Source organism: Cebidichthys violaceus, unplaced genomic scaffold, assembly GCF_023349555.1.
Source record: "Cebidichthys violaceus isolate CVI_PGR_0920_01 unplaced genomic scaffold, fCebVio1.0.p SCAF_28, whole genome shotgun sequence".
NCBI lineage: Eukaryota > Metazoa > Chordata > Actinopteri > Perciformes > Stichaeidae > Cebidichthys > Cebidichthys violaceus.
In genome coordinates, this window is record NW_027176461.1 from 2447046 (window position 1) to 2467761 (window position 20716).

At 40.8% G+C, this 20716-nt stretch overlaps 1 protein-coding gene across 7 annotated transcripts in view; it reads left to right on the top strand.

Moving 5' to 3' along the window:
* Positions 1 to 2015: 2015 nt before the first annotated feature.
* Positions 2016 to 20716, top strand: part of smoc1 (SPARC related modular calcium binding 1) — a 43991-nt gene continuing 25290 nt past the window's right edge. For all 7 annotated transcript variants that reach the window (XM_068721757.1, XM_068721759.1, XM_068721756.1 and 4 more), the window contains exons 1-5: positions 2016 to 2381; positions 17138 to 17303; positions 17875 to 17958; positions 19787 to 19899; positions 20113 to 20212. In XM_068721757.1, coding sequence (XP_068577858.1) covers positions 2280 to 2381; positions 17138 to 17303; positions 17875 to 17958; positions 19787 to 19899; positions 20113 to 20212 — 565 coding nt within the window. In that variant the 5' untranslated portion in view covers positions 2016 to 2279. The remainder of the gene's footprint in view (positions 2382 to 17137; positions 17304 to 17874; positions 17959 to 19786; positions 19900 to 20112; positions 20213 to 20716) is intronic.

Genomic DNA, 20716 nt, shown 5'->3' on the forward strand with positions numbered 1-20716 from the left:
AGCCGCTGAACTGTCATCGCCAACAATTAAAAAATATCTATAGGGACATAGACAGAGGGAAGGGGATTTGAGGGGGGGGGGGGTCACCCATTCCAGCAAAGGGTGACCGGATGGCCCTTTTCAGCTCTTAAGAGCCCAGTTTCTGAAGCCGGCCACCTGCACTCAACACTCGGCTTCCCTCGCTCACCCTCTTCGGCCTCTCCTCCTCCTTTTTAGCTGGCTCTCAATGGGCCACACAATTTATCTGAAAGAGAAAAGATGGAGAAAGAGAGCTTGCAGAGAGGAAGAAGATGTGGGAGCAAGAAGTTGAGAGTTTGTAGAGCGACTACAGTGTGGAGCCAGTTTTATGAGTCCATTTAAGGGGGTTTTCCAGTCAGGATGGACACCAATACTAATATGATCAGTGTTGGATACTTTACTTATGTAAAAGTACCAATACTGCAATATCAAAATACTCAATTACAAGTAAAAGTCTGGAATCAAAAATGTCACTTCAGTAAAAGTTGAAAGTATTATTAGTAAAATGAACTTGAAGTAACAAAAGTCAAAAACCCCTGTAATATATTACAGCCTAGTATTGGATAATATTGATACTAATACTGATACATTCATGTGTAATTACAATTTAACTACTGTAACTATTTTGCATTATATTGGTCGGTTTAATACTTAAGTGAATCATATTTTAAAAGATCATCATGTGATTGACATGAATCCAACTGGAAAGTAAATTCAAAAAGTGCAATATTCCTCCCCGAAATTAAAAAATATAAAATAGCATGAAATGCAAATACTCAAGTTATGTACAAATACATCATATTTGTCAGTATAGTAAAAAGAAAAAAATATTTATCATACATTTGAATATTTTAGATGTACTTACATAGATTTGTTTTATTGAAATATATACTCAGATGCCACTTTATTAGGTACACCTGTCCAATACACCAGCTAAGCCATAAATGATATGTTCCCTTTTCATTGACATTGTCAGAGGTCCTAATTGAACTATATGTTTTTTGCTTGAGGTTGTTGCTTACCGTGGTGTTGAACATTATATTGAGAAGGGTTGCTGATGTTTTGTCAATATAATGTAGTCCGATAAAACACCAGCACTGAGTACGATGTCAGAGAGTAGTAGAAGATAATCGACTTAACTCTTGGAAACTTTCACAGAAAATACTTTAAGCTTTGTAAAAGGTATTTGTGGTAAAGAGGTTGTACTGGTTGCATTAGATTGTATATGTTTAGCTAATAAAAGGGCCAGGAAGAGTATATTTATTTTGGTATTTTTCAACTGCAAACACATTTATTATGTATGGTTATACTGCACATGAATTTAGGCAATCATTATTATTAATATATATTACTGCTGCTTTCTTTATAGTGATCAGCCACCATACTCTTCCAAACAATACGGTTTACTCTTAAAAACAAGTTAAATCACGAACAATAATTAGGGATTAAGTGTCACAAACAGATGTTTTTGCCCAATCAACCTCTGAATCCCCATCCTTTCAACACACACACACACACACACACACACACACACGCGCACACACACACACACACACACACACACACACACATGCCGACCCCCTGCGGTGCTTGTGACAGCTATTGACTTTACTCAATAGATGTTTTCTATTGTAACCCAAGTACACAGGCTAAATGTCACGGCAGCAGGATACTCGGCTATTATAGAGCATTATATGTCTCTGAATGGGGATGAGAACCTAAAATGTGACTTCACAATTGCTCGGCCATTGTTCCTGCTCTCAAAGACCGACGATAATACACTGAGTGTCCCTGCAGCTGCTGCGTCTCCTGACTGACTGACCACAGCAGCCCTTTTCTCCTCCGTGGAGAGAAAATCTTGGACCAGTTTAAAGGTGGGCGTGGCTTTTCTAACGCCATCCCTCGCTGCTATTGGACGGTTGTGGGTGTCAGTCAGCGCCGCTTCTCCCTCCTTTGCGTTTTAAATGAAGCCGCAATGGATACAAGCGCGACTCAAACTGTGGAAGCGGCCCGTGATGAACAGCTGATCCTCCCGCAGTGGATAAAAAAACAAAAACGATCACCATGATCACCGCCGAGTCATGATTTCTCATCCCACGCGCGGCACTATGTGATTAGTTATTGGGGAAGTAGACAAAAGGGAAATAACTAGAAGGAAAGTAGGTTGGAGAGAGGGAAGGCGTGCTGTTTTTTGGACCTGTTGATCATCGGTGTGACAGACGGACACACAGAGACTACCTGCCGCTCACCAGCCATCAACTATGTTATTGTCAAGTTTGCTTCTTTTCACCTTTTCTCGCTTTTGGGCGCCTCTGTTCCTCTGCTACCTGCCGCAAGTCTCCGCACAGAAGCCGGGCTCACGGGTGAGTGCATACCTGAAGATATGCTGTCGGATAGCACTCCGGTTAAAAGTGACATGACGAAATACTTTGTGTGCCAAATGTCATACTGTGCAATTTATCAGATTATATATACATGTTTCACCTTCCACAGAAAATATAAAAAGTGTGATCGTGCTTTTTTTTTTGTTTTTTGACGGCATGATTAATCGCTTTGTTATTAAATTTACTGGAATTCAGGCAATCCGCAGATGTTTAAAATGCAATCTATAGAAGTATGTATGAATATTATAAATATAGTGCAGAGGTGTATTATGCAGTTCACGTGAGACTATTCATAACAGCGTTTCTGTGCAGACCAGGTGAAACACGAAGCCCCACAAAGTAATCAATAAAGTCAACAATTCAAGGACTTTCAAAACTGACAGTCAAAGACTCGAAATAACATGTTTTGGAAGGTGAAACATGAATAAATTCGGTCAAAATACGAATTAAATAATGTTTTATCTTGTGAAGCCTCTTGCAATAAGTTATAAATGATAAGTAATGTTTACAATACAGCTTTTTAACCAACATTCAAGACTTTTCAAGGCCTATGTTGTATTTATTTTTGGAATAAATTCCTAATTATTTTAAAGTGTAGTCTATTGAATGGGTTACATGGTTATAAGCTGCCTTACTCTTCCAGAAAAATACATTTTGGCTGCAATTTTGAGACTTGTTCTCTCTTTTAGTCATTAGAGGAAGAAACTAGTCCTGATCTCTGTGTTTAAAGTACTGCAATCAGAGTGTAAGACATGATAAAACTCTGTTTGTAAAGATATGGACCTGCATCTTGTTCACCACAGCATCTCTGCTCGTATCCCTTCTGCTTTTCTAGGACAGATCTTTGTCACCGTCATGTCCTTCCATCTCTTTTTTTAAACTCTCTCTCTCTTTCTCTCTCTCTACTTCTCTCTCTCTCTCTCTCTCTCTCTCTCTCTCTCTCTCTCTCTCTCTCTCTCTCTCTCTCACACACACACACACCCACACACAGCTTTATTTGTTCCCCCTTTTGTTGCAGTTTTTTTTTTTAAACAAATACCTGTGGCAGTGGCCAAACAGAGAGGGAACCAAGTGATGGAGAACAGCATTGTTTCAGTTCACAGATGCAGTGTAATAGTTGTGGTTAGAAGGGTGGGTGAATATGTAGCAGTCACATATTGGACCTATTTCACAATGTCTTTGAACCCCTCCCTCCCTCCCTCCCTCCCTACGCGGGACACAGCGGTCAATGCGGCTCTGTGGAAAGAGTCGTAGTGAATTATACTTTCCGTAATCACTTCTTTGCTACCCACTAGATAATTGTTTTCCTACTGCCCAATAATTTAAAACATGAGAGTGGAGTGACTGGTTTTATGGTCACACGAGTGAGTTTGGAGTTCGCTGTATATATTGCGTCTGATTCAGCTGACAGATCTTTGGTTAGCCACATGGGATATTACAACAAGTGCTAGGGTGTTTAGGAAATCAGAAGAAAGGTGATCTATCTGAACTGAAATTTTCCAAACCGCTTCTACTTTCTGCTCAAACTTTAGTTGAGAGGATTTCAGGCTCCTCTGCAGGCCGGGAAACTTTCAAAACCACACTGGACAAACTCCGAAATAGAGGGTGATGTCAATTTGAAAAGCTAACGCTTTAGAAACAAAAACTTTTTCGCCAGAAGAAAACGCAGAAAACTTCACTGAGGTTCGGTGAGCAATCGTGAGCATCTCTCAATTTTATCCCCCCAAAAAATTAAACACTCTCCGCATCCACTTCGTCCTCCTCCTGGGCCAATCCATTCCCACTCGGCATGCTGCACACCCCCACTCACACCACAGCAGATACTTTCAACATTGCTCATAGCTGCCGTAATACCATACTTCACACCCCCACTTTCCACGTTGATATCAGGGGCGAAAGCCTGAGCTAACTTCACCGCATAGCACTGCTCCTTCCTCATTTCCCCGGAGGCTCCATGATGCAATGAGTGCAAACGTCCAATATTTCAAAAGGAGCGATTGGGACACTAACAACGCATTTGACAATTTGAACTTTTTGCCTTGTGGTCGTTGTTGTTGCAGCAGTTCAGATAAGTCTGTCCATCCCCCTCCGTCCTCATTCTTGAAAAAGTAACTTTTGATGTCTCCTTTATTGTTTTAGCAATGTGTCCATCGGCTACAGGGAGGGCAGCACCGCTCAGATGATAAGGATGTGTGATGATGGTTCAGGGTGGGGATCACACATTTTCCTATGGTCATACAGGAACACAGTCTCTGCATAAACTGCCAAAACAAAGTCCCAGTCTGAATTTATTCAGTTCAAAGGCAATAATGGAGGGTGGAAGGAACAGCAACATTTGAGAGCCAGCTTTCTGATCTCACTGAAAAACCTTTTTTAAATCATGCTTTTTTTTTTTTTTACAGATTAAAGTTCACATGTAATTGCAGGTCTTAATGACTGCAACAACATCATTTGCAGATTTGCTGATCCCTAATACTGGGAATGATTTCTCTAACAAGACAGGTGGGGGGGCAGGCAGGCAAAGTCTTGTTTCCTCTAAATGGTATTCACTTCAGGGAATATGTTTCCAAAGGGGGGGGTAATCAGGAATTAAGCCTAACAAATGGGGACTCCGTCCACTCTTACCCATCAAATCCCCCTTATCAAATCAACCTTAGCGCCGGGGATGGGATGCGATGAACATACGAACTGCATACTTTAGTGACGGCATCAGTGAAAAATCATAAAGTCATTAAAACACAAACATAAAGAGCCAGGCTCGAGCGGCGACGCAGCCAAGAGTACATACCTCCAGCTTGGGAAAGCAGGAAAGCCTTTTTATTGGTGTGAGGTAGATCACAGTGCAGGTGTGAGTGGTCTGCATGTGCGAGTGTGTGTGTGTGTGTCTGTTGATGCATGCAGCGTGTGGGTGCAGGTGCCTGTGTGTTCAGGCAATGACTTAATTAAGCTGACAGTGCTCAAAGGAATGGAAGTCAGGAACGGGACTCTTTCAGTGAGAAAAAAACAAATTTGAAAACATCAGATATATTAACAGGCGTTTTGATATTTAAAAAAAAAATGTCTATCGGTGGTGTGTCGTACATATCTAGAGAATTTCAATAGGCTCATTATTTTTCACTGATGTGGAGAAACCATACAGGAGAAAATAATTGCAGAAAAGCACTGCTGAATACAATGCATTTACTCAACTGGAAAAGCTCATATAACTTGTGTTTTCTCTGACACATAAAAGAAAAAGAAAAGAGCACAGAGTTCACATCTGTTATGTCAATGGGCATTTTGGGAAAATAAGAAATCAGGAACTGAAAATGGAAAAAAGATAGAAAAACAAGTATTATTATGGTCGCTGGATGTAACAGATTGGAGATTTTTTTATTTATACAAAGTACGCTTGTACATAGAAGGTGAATATAAAACTTTATATTGTGTTCTATGTTGGAGCATAATGTGTGTCTTATTAAGTGGAAGGATATAGTTTTTAGGGAGTGTTCAAATAGTCGAATGGGGAAAGACCGTTTTAAGGGGACAGAGTGAGACGGTTCAACAATCAAACCACTGAGATGCACAGAAGAAGAGCTGTTGGCCATAATCACGCAGACGTGCGGTGCACATTTCCCCATTTAGTCTTTATGGGGAAAAACATTCTTGGCAAAGCGATAAGGTCATAGTTTGGCATCACCATCTTCTGTGAGGAGTCATGAAATACAAACCTTTCAGATTAAACTTTGTCATGACTTTCTGTTCAGCAGCAGTTTCTGATTAGGCGCTTCAAGGGAAAATCCCTTAAAAACTGTTACTGGTGACGAAGCTTGTGGTTTTGGGTTCTTTTGTTGTTTAGTGGTGTGATTTTGTAAACGGACACAACAGCAGACATATTTGTCTGTTCTCAGAACCTTGCTGTTCTCACTTAAAATTGGTGTTTTTGAATAGATGATGGATTCTTCCTCTGGGGAGCTTGTGGGGATTATTGTGCATAACTTTGGCTTGAAGGCACAGCATGTAGGATTTGGGAACATCTAGCGGTGTGGTTACAGATTGCAAGCAACTGAATACCCCACAGCTCACTCCTCCCTCTCCAAGACTGCGGTAACGTGAGCCGCTGAGTGCAAAACCGCTCAGAAGGGTTAGGGTTAGAATAAATCCTTGGATTAAGAATATCTACAGGAAATTAAGTGAATCTGGCAATTGATATTTAAAATCTTGTGTAAAAAATGACATTTTGCTCTGAGGTTGGTGCTTTAGCGAAGCAAATGTGTCCTAAATCAAAATGGTTTATCCTCCAGATATCAGCGCTGCGCTCAGCCTCATTTGACTGACAATCTCACATGAATTGTGGTAGTGATGGGAAAATGTGGTTACGAATTAAAGGATCATTTATCATATGTACATAACTAACAACATGGCTATTTCACAGTCAATGATTAGGCCTACACATTTATTAACCAGAGCACTCACATAGGAGCTAACACTATCAGAGGCTAGATGTATATTGAATTTATGAACAACAATCCGCTGGGGAAGGCGCATGTAACAGCTGCTTGCAGCTTGCTTCTCCCCTTGACTGACCTTCCCATTGGTTCTCTTCCGTCTGTTCTGATGGCTACAATGCAGAAAATGGAATTAGGACCAAAAGTACTATTTACTATATTTCTATAGATAAATAGAGCTTAAACAGAAGGGTATCAATGAGTAAAACAGCTCACTGTCTTTGGTTATCCCCTCACTTTTCATCAGCCTAACCAGCGACCAATCAAATTGCTTACATATGTCGATTTCCTCTGACAACTGCATAATCAGGGAACGCATTTCATGCTCAATTTCGGGTCTTTCTAATCAGTGTAGTGAAACGCAGTCAACGTCCAGCTCTGTGATTTCAGTCCAGTGAGCTTCACGCACGGATCATCGCAACTTCCCTCAGCATTTTTCCCCTGCAGATCCTCCTGATAGTTGTAGTTTATGCGTTTGCTTTTACACAATTGTCTAGTCCACTATGGGAACTTGCTCTATGTAAATTTGCTGGGTGGTGACATGCTTCAGTTTTTGTTTGAGAGAAAGGCTGCCTGTTAAAAGAGTTACAGCTCTCTGTAATCCTTCAGATTATCAGGATGGCAGAAACACTTCCTTTTTTCTCTCAAAGTAGCTCAGCAGATTAGCCTCTTCTCCCACACATATTTAATCGTTTCCTTTGATATGAGCGAGTGTGTGGTCTCAGTTAAAGTACGCAATAGTGGCAAAATCTATTGAAATGTGTGATGGACACACACACACACACACACACACACACACACACACACACACACACACACACACACACACACACACACACATCCTGGGAACAGCAGAGACAGCCGATTGTTCTGTAGCCAGGATGTAGCATTAGTGACAAACAAGGAATGCTGTTAATCAGATTTAGAGTCATTTCCGAAAAGGAGGAACACCTCCCTCTGCCCCTTCACTCACACTTTCATTTTGATCGCTTTACACCACTTCAAAAAGAAAAATAAGGAAGTCATCCTTCTCATTTATGTCATATTTAATCTCCTGAACATTATCTAAAAAGGAAATCTGATTTAATAACCATAGCAAGACATTAAAACTGATCAAATTAAAACAATAAATCAAATCACTGTGTAATGTGAAAAAGAGCCGTTCCAAGTGATAAAACCACAGATAACTATCACCCAACTCTGCAATTCCCTTGAGATTTACGCAGTGTTTTAGTGTCCTTCAGCTTATGGTTTTGGTTTTCAGACCCGCAACTTTACTGTTTTGGTTCACTGCTCTCATCAGCGTTGTTTCCAGATGCAACAGCTGGATGCTATCAGCTCAGCAAACAGACACAGTCAGCAACTAGCTGGTGAACATAGTGGAGCATTTACCAGTTTAAGAGTCAGATATTTCCTTTAGGAGTTGGCGGAGACCAAAAACGGAGCTAAAAGGGAGTGACTATAGAACTGTGTAGGACTGCATTTGACTATGTTAATGTGGTGGAAATCATCAATGCCAATGGATTTTCGGATTGCCAGATCGACTATGACAAACAAAGAATGAAGAGTTGTATTAAAAAGCCAAATCTGATTTCTTTGCATCCTTCATTTCTTTGTTGATTCAGTCCGGTGGGAGAGATGAAAGAAAACTAAACTTTAGAACTACGTTGCTGAAAACGTTACCTGCTAAAAACATGACAGTAATTACATACATATCGAATTAAAATAAATAGTGGAATAGGGGACGACACTTTGTCCCACACACTTTGCAGCTCCGATGTGAAAGTTGTTCAGCTCCTTTAGCGCTCACAACATGCTACAACTTTGTTTTAAGGGTTTTAAAGGGTTACTTTGAACATTCTTTTTCAAGACAAAACCAAATTAGATTTTTAAAAGGAAAAAGAGGAAGGAGAAGAAGTGAGCAGCTTTCCATACATTCCTTTTTTTATTTTCAGTAAAGTGTGTTAATGAAAACAGCATGAGGGATGGCATTCCATTTATATATTTCCTGACAAACAAAATGCTAATTATCGGACAAAAGTGATTACCTTGGCCTGTTAAAAGCATACAACAGTACACAATTAGCCCTGATTTTGGTGGACAACTTTCATTGGCTTCTTTCCTTTGTGGTTGACGATTTATTGTCCTTTTCCGCCATCTGAGTAATCCACTTGATGGCGAGTGAGGGAATGTGAGGGAATTGATTAATGACACAAAGATGCATTGGATGACCAGTTATGTATGTATTTTTGTACGAGTTGGTGTTGTTGCATTATTTGTTGTTGTTGTGCCCAAAGGGAATAATGAGCGCATCACACGAAGCGTGGAGCTGGCACACAGAGTTCCATCTCTCGCCGTCTCACACTCACACATCCACACACAAGCGGATGTAGCCGATCTCCGTCTGTGCATGCAAACCCCTTTTCCGTGGAAGCAGTGATGTCATTAAGCACAAGGAGAATGTGATATCAAGTCAGGGTGAGAGCTTCTGTCGACGAGCGTTAGAACAAAGTGGAGGTGTCACTACAGTGGACTTCTCCAACTAAAGATTTTGACTAAATGGAGTTTCAATCATGAGAGGAATCTCAAATTCGGACCATTGCTTTGTATAATAACGACCATATTGCAGCCTGTATTTGAATTGTTCAGCATCCAGTTTTACACAGCAGCAAAATACCCCCGATATATTTTTTTACTGCATGAGTATTAACACTTAAATCAGAGTTATTTAGATATATATATATAATAGAGAATATTTGTAATTAATTAATTGACGAAGGAAATTCTACTGTGAAGCACGGATCAAATCTGGAAAAGATGCCAAATCATGCTGAAATTTCTTTAAAAATGTTTGCGCCACAAATGTTCTTGTGTTATTAAGAAATTAAGATGTTACAGTTACAGTTATTTGGAGATGAAAACTCCTGGCAGTAAGAGGTATGAATTAACTGAAATGGGTGTGGACTGGGGTACTATTGTGAGTTTTAACAGTGACAGCAATAAAGTGATTTCCAAATGCAACTTCAGCCTCAGGTACAAAATCTAGCCTACTGGAAGGCCTTGCTGCAGATCTGAAACCTCATTTCTCTTTGCAGCACATAAACAGTATTGCGCCCACACCATCATACAACCGTCCACATAACAGAGAGAAACACACATCCACTGATTTTCATTCATTTCTTTACAGTATGAATCTCTTTCAGCAGACTCTTGATACATGTATAGCCCGAGCGTCCCCCATTTGGACACAAGCGTACAAAAACCTACAGAGTTTAGTGTACAAAGTTAATGCCAATGAACCCACGAAGAACGAATATAATGATGTTATAGTTCTGGAAAAACCTCAGAAACGGGGCTACAACATTATCCAAGCCATTTTTACAGGAAACAAACACAACTCTAACAGCCAACTAAACAAATAACCAAAATATGAAATTCACAATTTGCCAGGAGTCTGCCGACTCGAGGCATTCCATCTGCTAGCGACCGTTAGCTACGTGCTAACAACGAAAATGTTACATGTAAGAGCATGTCCATTTCTCTTGAATGCTTCACTTTATCAAAGTACACATTTGCAGAGAGACTCTTAACATATTGTGCTATGATCTGGGAGAGGGTTAAAGCTTGAATCTACATCATTCCTAAAAACAAATATCCTCAAATTGCTTCTTTTTTTTTTGGCGGAAATTTTCAATTTGTGCTGTGTGCCATCTTAATGTACTCTTAACCAGTAACATATATACTGATATTTACATATCTGAACAAATTGCACAAGTGTTAGGGTTATTTTAATACCAAAACTATTAAAATAGCCCTTACAGTTGCAAAACTATACTCATTTTAGTATGGGTATGCTATTTTCGAGCGGAGGCCTAAAAAAAACGCCTAGGGGTTTTAAATGTGTTGGTTTTGTAATTCATTTTTCAGGCAGATTGATTTAAGAAATCTGCAATACATTATGTCATGATGACAGTTTAAGGCAACATTAGCCGGTATTAGCATAACACACCCCAAACTCAGGCCAAACTGTCATCAGTTCAGTTGCATTGTGGGTGATGTTGATGGCAAATTGTGACAAGGAAGACGAATGTGTGGAATAAAGAATACGATACACAGGGTAAAATGTTGTCTTTTTTTGCAAACAGTCCATTGTGAGTCTGACAATGTCATTAAAAAAAAAGTGAATAAATAAAGCTCAATACATTTTACTCTACTGTTGTGTTCACAGAAACAGGACTCATTTTGTCTGCTTTGTATTTGTCCACACCCCTCTTATTCCTGTCACCACAGCTCTGGTGTATCAGGGATATAAATCAGGTAACATGTCAAACTAAATTATAGCAAGCTTATTCACGACTAAAAAAAGGTTGATAAGTGTAATAAAGGTGAAAAAGGGATCTACTGTTTATATTGTGTTATATGTGTTCTTCTAATAAAAAATCTGTCCAAAGAAATTAACTCTACCCTACGCACAATGAGGCAGTTGGAAAGTTTTACTTTGTCGCATTTACTGTAGGAGACGTAATCCACAGATTTGTTTATTTACTACCTTTGTTCCGGCCTACTTTTTCCCCTGTAAGCCCTTTAAGCGTGCATATATAAAAATGATAATTTTCTCATCATATTCTTTGTTCTTGTTCCACTGCTGAGGCTCGGGCTGGAGTAGATTCACTGCCAGCGACGGTAAAAAAAAAAAAAGACCACTTTGTTAATGCTGTAACTGTTGCACAATGGGGGTTGCATTTCACTTATTTTATGAGTGGTGTAGAGAGAGCTCAGGGCTCAGTGTGCTTCTGGCTGAGATGTGTGTGTGTGTGTGTGTGTGTGTGAGAGATTGTGTGTGTGTGTGTGTGTGTGTGTGTGTGTGTGTGTGTGTGTGTGTGTGTAGGGGGAAATTGGCTTGTTAAATGTGAGAATCTCAGTGCTCATTGTTTCCCGGTCAAGATATTGGTACCAAACTAGTAACTTCCCTGGTGTTTTAGGGTTAGGGTCAGCTCATCTTTGACTTCATCTCTTTGGTTCCTGGGCAGAGGAGGATGCCATGTACTCACAATGTTTGGGGATTTCTATTTAAGCTGTCTCTCTAAAAAATATATTTCTTCTTTTTCTACTTGTAAATTAAAGAAAGGGTCTCTGAGCAGCTGTTAAAGTGAGATTAATCCCTCAGGAGCGCTCTGTAAATCTTTGATGTGCTGCCTGTTGCATAATGATCTGCAGGAAGGGAACATGAGTGAACTTCTCCCCACAGGTTTAGGTACTTAATGTTATTTCGAGCAGCGCGTGTTCCTCAACAGATCCAGCAAAAGCTCCTGTTACATGTTAGTCTGTTTAATTTCGATGTGTTTGTTTGGTTTTGATTATGGGACGTCGGGCGGGTCTCAACCCCAGCCATTATTGGCCTAACATGAGGGGCTGTTTTCCCTCAGGAGATAATGCCAGGTCCCATAATCCTGGCTAACACTGTAGCAGCTGATTGCCGTCAAACAGACCTGGGTCAGACACAGTAACTGAAAATAACTCGTAGTACTTGTTTTAACCTCCTTAAGCCGCCATGATGGGTGGGGTTTACCACATCAGGACAATTCAGATAGTATTTGGTAAGCTAGAAACCACAGAAAGCATATGAATGATGTCAAATGCTTTGCTGATTGCCTACAAACTTCTTTGTGTGGTGCTAAAAGACAAACCTCACTCCTCTGGTTGATCCTCGCGAGTTAACAGTTGTTTTTCAGACACCATGTGATCCAGGCTCAGTGTCATTCACTGCTGGTGTGGGTGAACTTTATTTTGGCAGGATTCAAATGTGAACCACGTGCACATTTATTGTAGTGAGGAAGTCATGTAAAACAGTGGTGCCGTAGAGACTGATGTGAGACTTGAGAAGTAGCAGGGATACAGTGCAGAGAGTCTGAGTCAGAAGATTAGATTAGATCAGATTCTATCATTAATTTAGAGGTTTTTGCCTCGGCTGTTATAATCTGAAACAGTTCTTTGGCAAGTATGGTTATGCACAAGCAATTAAGGGTTACATAGAGTGCATTACACAGGAATAGTTCCACATTGAGAAACGCGCTTATCCACTTTCCTGACGATAGTTTGATGTGATGATCAATACCTCTCTCTGTCTGTTAGATATGAAGCTACAGCCAGTTAGCTTAGCATAAATACTGCAAACCGGGGGAAACTGCTAAGCTTGGCTCTGTCCAAAGGTAAAAGCATTAACAAGCACCTCTAAAGCTCACTAATTAACTCTTTATGTCCAGTTTGTTTAATCCATAGAAAAAACAGACCCCAAGAAATAGTTTTTGTTGTGTGTGCTCTTTATGAAACTGTAACCAGCAACTTTAACAGATGTATGTTGATCTTTCGTTGTTTGTTTTTTTAAATCTTCAACTCAAGTAACAGAACTTCCAACTGTAAATTGGGAAGCTTTTTCTGAGTCTCGGGTTTCACCTTTACGGGAGACGAGTCTGTGGGTGGGACAGTATGACTAAGAAATGACTACGTGTGGGAGACTTGGTGGGAGTGTTTATTTCCACTTACTGGACAATGTCATCTCAAAATCTTTGATTTAATGTTTTATTATGACAGAGGAGGTAGAGTGGCTGAATCCATTAAGGCTGTGAGTCAGGGATGGGGAGGACGGGCCAGTCTCTGTGGCTCTTAACCTGGATGAGTGGCCGGATAAATCACTTTTTTAGAATAGCTTGCTTTGTATACTGATTTACAAATTTAAAAAGTTCATCACGTAGACAAACTGCTTCCAGACACATTCCTGCTGTGAGGGGAACATGTAACTGCTTGCTTCTAGCCACATGCTACTTTATTCTAGGGAGGAAAAAACTGATACAACACAGATACACGCTTTTTTTTCCGACTACTGAATTGTTCCCGTCCTTTACCAAAGCCAAGAGTTAAAAATGAAATTATGTGCTATGTTTTCCTCTCTGTCTGCACTTTCTCATGAAGAGGCACATTATGATTTAGTTTTACTCTGAGCTGTCAGACGAGAGATTTTCTACTATGCTTCAATGCCAAAGCTGAAATCCCATTTAACTGTCTGGCTTGTTCTGGACATATTGTTACGGTTCCCTGTTTGTTTAAATATCCTTTCAACCTTGTTGTACAAGTTTTTTTTGTATCAATTTATGAGAAGTATCAGCATTTCAATGGAGGAGTTAAAGCAGCCAAACGAGTCGCTCTGTGCTTAGAACTCGGATATTGTAACAGACATATTGTTTTATGTGGAGATAAAAACCTGTAATCTTCTACAGTATTTTCCGGACACTTTTTTTTTTTTTCAAACTCTGGACCACCCGGTTACCTCATCTCCTGATTTTATCTGGAGGATACTAAAGCTCCAGTGTCTTTTTCTATTTCAGGAAAAGTCTAATCTCTTTCTTTGCTCTTTACAGATAATGAAGTATCTGCCTGAGCTGACAGACACGATACTAATTTCTCTACGGCAAAAAAACTTCCCAACCAGTCTTACCCAATGTTATATTTAGTTGTAAAAATATGGGCTGTGGGGTGAAATTATTCCAAATTTTTTCCAATAGGTCATCATCTGTTCCAGGACTAAAATAAGCTTGAAAAAGGGCAAAACTCTTCACTTATATGAACATGATCCAAACCAATTAATTTGCATTGGACACAGGTGATATTAGCTCACCAGTTGGCAGATTTTTCACCTCATGAATTTTGGACTCCGTTTTTGATTAAGTTGCTGGGATTTAGAAAAGAATGTCCATGACCATCATGACCGTCAGCGCTGGCAGATACTCTCTGGTAACAGGAAAGTAAAAAAACATAAATGATTATTTTCTGACCTGCATCTCGTTTACTTCACCACATTTTGGATTTGTAATTTGTGCTACAACAAGTTTAAACTCCTGTGTCATTTCCAGGTTGTCATAGAGAGACATATTAGCCACAATGTGACAAAGAATATAAAATTCAAGTAGTAAGAGTGTGCTGCCACTGTGGCTGAGGGAGTCTGCATCATGTGTAGTCATACCAGAGGTTTAAGGGTTGAACTAAAATATCTCAACAGATGTTCATGTTCCCCAGAGGATGTATTATAACGACTTTTGGTGATTGCCCGACTTTTCATGCCACAATGCGGTTCACATTTGTGGCTTTGAGAATATCTCAACAGTAAATGGATGAATTGCAAAAAAGACAGACATTTATGTTCCCCTCAAGATGAGTTATGACTTTGGTTTTGCTCTGACTTTAAATCTAGTGTCACCAGCAAGTCAAAATTTGAATTTGTCCAATACCAAATACCTGCAAAACTAATGGCATTCCCTTCAACCATGGATGTACTTTGTGTTAAGGTTAATTAGCAAATGTTAGCATTAGATGGTGAGCATCATAGACATGGTAACTTAGCATTCAGTGTTGAGCATGGCTGTGGAGTCCTTTTATGTTGTTTCTTTTCATAAAAATCTAAGTTTAGTTTTGCTTATTTATAGTATGCAACATACATTGTTTTATTATTTTCTCTGTACGACATACCCTAAAACACTTTTTCAAATATTAAGTAGAATGATTTTCAAATAGTGTTCACATTGACCTGAACTCCTTCAGTAATGAGCAGATTATAGGCGATTAGTGCAAGTGTCCGCTGATCTGTGACAGTCAAATTGTCCAGAAGAACAGTGTCACTGGCGGATACTTAAAGTATGATGTTATTGGCAGTCATTACAGAGCAGAATGGTTAGAGGAGCAAAGACTTCAGACAGGATGGCCGTGACGGTTTCTGGAGCAGTAAGCCTTTATATAATAATAATACCAATGCAAAGGCATAAATGGGCACACAGTGCTGCATTGACAGAGTAAAAAGAAAATACACTGGCATGCGGTTAATCCGTTTAGAGCACGTAAGATGAAGACTCCTGGTGATTCATTTGTATATGAGATCCAGTTGAACACCAGCTCATTCATGACATCAGTGGTTTGGCGTCGTTACCATCTACACTTTGTTCAGGTCCGTCTGATTGCTCTTTATATGTTTGGAGAAAATCTGTCTCCAAGCAACAATTTTGATGTTATTCAAAATACAGTGGGGCATTGGGATGAGGGGGGAGAGGGAGAATTAAAGTTGTGCTTGTATACATGCAAGCTCCACACACGCATTTGTACTGTGGATCGTTTTGAAGAGATCGTCTGATAGGAGTGAAGGATAGAAACTGTGCCTTTTGTTTCTGGCTGCGTTTTATTTTCCATCACCTTCTTCCCTCCATACCTGCCCCTAATGAGATCTCCTGTGTCGGATCAAGAGCTCCAACCAACACTATGCTGATTGCTTTCAGAGACCTTGGGTCAAAACTGCATTTGAGAAAGGTTTTCACATGCACGTCCCCACTTGAGAATTGCTCAATTCTTTTCTTTTTTGGATTTTTATGAAACAGGTGTTTTGAGCAGCCACAAAGTTTAATCATTACATGCAAGGAATCAGGAACTAATCAAGAGCTGCTGGTCTTATTTCAAATAGTTGAAACATTTTCAACAAGAGTTGGCTCAGGTACGCTGCTGGGACACATTTCACTGCAGAGGATTCTGGTGCTCCTCACTGCACACCTACTCTCTCTCCTCACTAACCCACAACTCCATCTTCCTGGTTGTGCTCCCTTGAAATCCTTTAGACCTTAAATATATTTAAGGGCAGCTGCAAAGCCAAGAACCATTACTGCTGTCAGAGAGAAGGCCGACATCCAACGGCAGAGTAGAACCGACTCACTAATAGATCATGAGTAAAGACCTTGTGAGAGAGGGGGAAGGACTCCCCTTGCTCTGAATGTGGTTTGGCTCCTTTGAAACTTAATCAAGGTTCAAACTGTCTTCAGCCAAAGATCAATTAGATAAACTAGCCTCTAGGTTGAGCTTCAGAGCAGAACCGCTCACACCCTCGTTACAGTAGCCTAAACAAAGAAAGGCAGCGGCCGTCAAGTGCTTGAGGAGGAAAGAAATGTTTTGAGCAAAATGGGCAAGTGACCCATGTGTCCAATTTGTACGTTAGTTTGGCATAATCTCAGATTCAGCTGAATGCAGCCTTTGTTCAAACACGGTGAAACTAGAAAGAACGTAACGGAGCCAAAAGGAAACCAGTTTGTCACGGAATGAGAAAACAGCTCAATATCTTTCAGATGCAACTGTTGTGTTATGTGATACCTTAAGTGAGTTAAATATGTCATATATTACACCGTTGTTGTGCCAACAATGTCGCCGTATTTCTCATTGCAGTGGCTGATCGGAGACAGGGACAGTCACTGTGGGGTCATCTGCTCTCGGACGCAGGGGAAGCCGGTGTGCGGCTCGGACGGCCGGAGCTATGAGACCGGCTGTGAACTGCAGAGGGCGCGCTGCAAAGACAAAACGCTGACACTGGCACATCGCGGCCGGTGTCGAGGTGAGGGTTGAACTCTGGTTTTCACTTGATGCCAGTGCATCAAGATCTAGATGCAAATCTAGCCGCAGATGGAGTAATTTGTCTCAGATTTGTGAGTCATCTGTGACTTTTTAATGCCAGAAACTATTAACATTTTCATGACGTGCATGTTTGCACCTTGTTTGTCTTATTTCCACACAATTCTTGTCAGCAGCTGGCACTGGAAGTCGTAACTGGAGTTTCCATGAATGCACTAACGAGGATTTTCTAAACAGTCTGTGCTTACAACTGCAGCACTACTGTAATGGTACATGTAATGGACAGTAATATAACTTGGAAAGATACAATATATAATTTAGTCTTTTACAAAACATACTGCGATTAATGGAAGAGAGGATTCCAATTAGGGGTGAATGATGGATAAATACTTATTATAACGTCCGCTCCTGCCTCTATGGCCAACGGAAAGGTTCCTAAGAAAAACTGCCTAAAAATGGTGGTTTGATGTACAACACAGTTGCCAGTTGCATGCTAGCATCCCTTAACCATGCCATGACCCCACAAAGCTTCAAGTGACTTTTCTGTGTTTCAGGTAAAAATTGGGTGAAAATCGATCAGTTGCCGGTGGCTCCAGCACCAACTTCCACATCTGAGGCGAGAGACCTGGAGCTCAAAGGTAAGGCCACTAAACCCCTTTTGAATCTGACCACCAGGACTACAAACAGGGAGTGATTACGAGGAGATGGAGCTCAAATGGTAAGACTGTCCTCTGTAGCAAAGACTTGAAACCAGCACTAAATCTGAGACTATATATTGTAGACTTAGAAAGCAATGCACTGGTTTACTTGAGACGAAAGCTGTTGCGGCTTTGAGTGAACACACCAAGACAGAAATGTAGAACTGAAGAGGAGATGTCTAAAGTGGAACTGAACTGAAGATGTCTTTCATTTTCCGCCTCGCTGTAGGCGTGTAAGTTTTTACAGACCAGGATCACACACTTCCTCAGTTTCTGGATGCCAGCCACTCAACAACAGCAGAGATTGATAGGTCTAGAGTCAAGGTTGGAACTTGGCATTTCCTCCCCCCTTTTTTTTTTTTTTCAGCCCCACTGTCCATTAGGAAAACAGCATTCCCCACCAAATCCATTTTTGGAGTGAATTTCGTTCGCTCTGTATGCTAATACATGGTTTTGTTTCATAATAACAGCGGTGTGCCAAGGAAAGGAGAGCTGGGCAAAGCTCACAGTCTTTGGAGACGCGGCAGGCCTGTTTTGTTGTAGTGAAACTGTTGCTTTATTTAGGCAGGCAGTTCATGAACAAACCCGTGTTTATAACGGCAACGCTTGGCGAACGCCTATTGAGGTGTGCGTCAGATTCAGATTAAAACACGACTGATAAATGTGACTACAAGAGGTATACATTACAGCAAAACGGCTACAAACACATAGCTACGCCTATTACAACAGGCAGACCTGCTTGTTCATTATTTAGCTGTCAATCATCAAGAAACAGCTCATTATTCAAAACAAAGTGATTATAAAGCAACGTTTTTTTCAGCCAGGTTATGTAGTATGTGTTTGGCAGTCAATCAAACTCTCCTTACAATAGAAATAAATAAAGAAACAAACCTTTGGATGTTCAGGTATTTACTTACAAGCACAGAGTTATTTAAATGATTTGTTGAGGTCTTCCGTAGGACGTTGGACTGATTTAGCTTGTTCTCTAAACGACACAAGCACTACAATGTTTAATAAGTGTCTTTCTAAAGTAAGACTAAATGTACTCTCAGTCAAAGTCCACGTTTATACATTTGTGTAACCATGTCTGTCCTTTTCGGTGACTTCATCAGCCAGTTCTGGCTCTGTCAGTCTTTGACTCTGGAGGAGACAACGTGTCTGTCTCCTTTCAGGTCCAGAGACACGTTTTTTTTTTTTTTTACTTTTATTTATGCGGGTAGAATGTTTGCCAAAAGTGGAGGGCTGCGGTCGCACCGGTCAGCTCCCCGGTGTGAGTGTGTATACACGAACAGTTCAACATGAAGCTCAACTCTACAGGAGCTGCGAGTGCAATAAAAACAGTAGTTGCTGATGGGATTTTGAACCAGTGACCAGTTGGTGTGGAGCCCACTTCAGTCTCTGACCTTTCAGCCACTTCCATCTGTGTCCCCTGAGAGCAGTTTCCACTGACATTTCTAAATATCAGTGTGGAGTTCATGACGCACTCCTCAGCACTAACAATGTGGTTTGGACGGAGAATTTAAAATTAGGGAATAAATGATGCTCCTCTCCCTTTATGTCTATCAAAAAGGTGTCCTTGAGCAAGGCACTCGAACGTCAGACGGCGCTCAGTGGCCAACAGTAGTAAACTGTGGTCGCACTGGTCAACTCCTCCCAAGGTGTGAACGGGGTGTTGTTGACACAGAACACACGTCTTCGGTAAAAACACATCAGCAGTGGTGTTTGTACACAGTGTGTGAGAGCGGGCTGTCCTGTTAATCTGTTACAGATGCAGGTCAGTCCAAGTGTCGCGTTGAGAGGAACCAGGCTTTGGAACAAGCCAGGAGACCTCAGGAGTCCATGTTTATCCCAGAATGCAACGAGGATGGAACATTTGCGCAGGTCTGTCTCGCTACCTCCACAGATTTCTTCCTCTTTATCCTTCGCTTTACCAACAGTCTCTGGTGAACCCTCCCCTTCACATCACCCAAGAGATCCATTTCACTTCACCGACATTGTAATCTTCTATTGTGCTCTTCACCTTTTGTTAAATACACCAACAAAATCATGTATGTTACAAAGCTATCAGTGTGTTTTACCTTTTTGCATCTGCAGGTCCAGTGCCATACTCTGACAGGTTACTGCTGGTGTGTCACCAGTGACGGCAAGCCAGTGAGTGGCTCCTCTGTGCATAACAGGACCCCGGTGTGTTCAGGTACTGGGGGAGGGGGGGGATACAAGCCCGGCAACCTGTGGATGAAATGTTTTTCATAAGAATCTCATCTTAACATCGGCAACACAGCTTGCATCTGTTCTGCCTTGGCACTGCTCACGTTGGTGATTAGAGTTATTTGTGCTAACAGCTCAGCTCTACTTCAGAGTAATGTCTAACAGGTTGTATGACTTAAACTCCCGTAGAAGGGTTGAAGGTTTCCCGACAGTTCTTTATTAGGGTGGAGAGGCAGCATAACGAGCATTTAAAATGTTTCAATGGTGGCTGCATTTGTAAGATCTTGGAGCCAGCAGTGCTTGGAAGCCAAGTCACTGAGGTTTGAGCCAATTGTCTTTCAGTCACTTTAGGAATTGGAGTTTTTGTCACAATTCAAATAGAAATGTTGTTTAATATAGGCTTCAGCTCCTTATTAAACAAAAGAATCAGAATGGATGCAGTACAATCGAGGCAGAAGTTATGTCTGGGCCATTGGGTTACAGTTAAAGA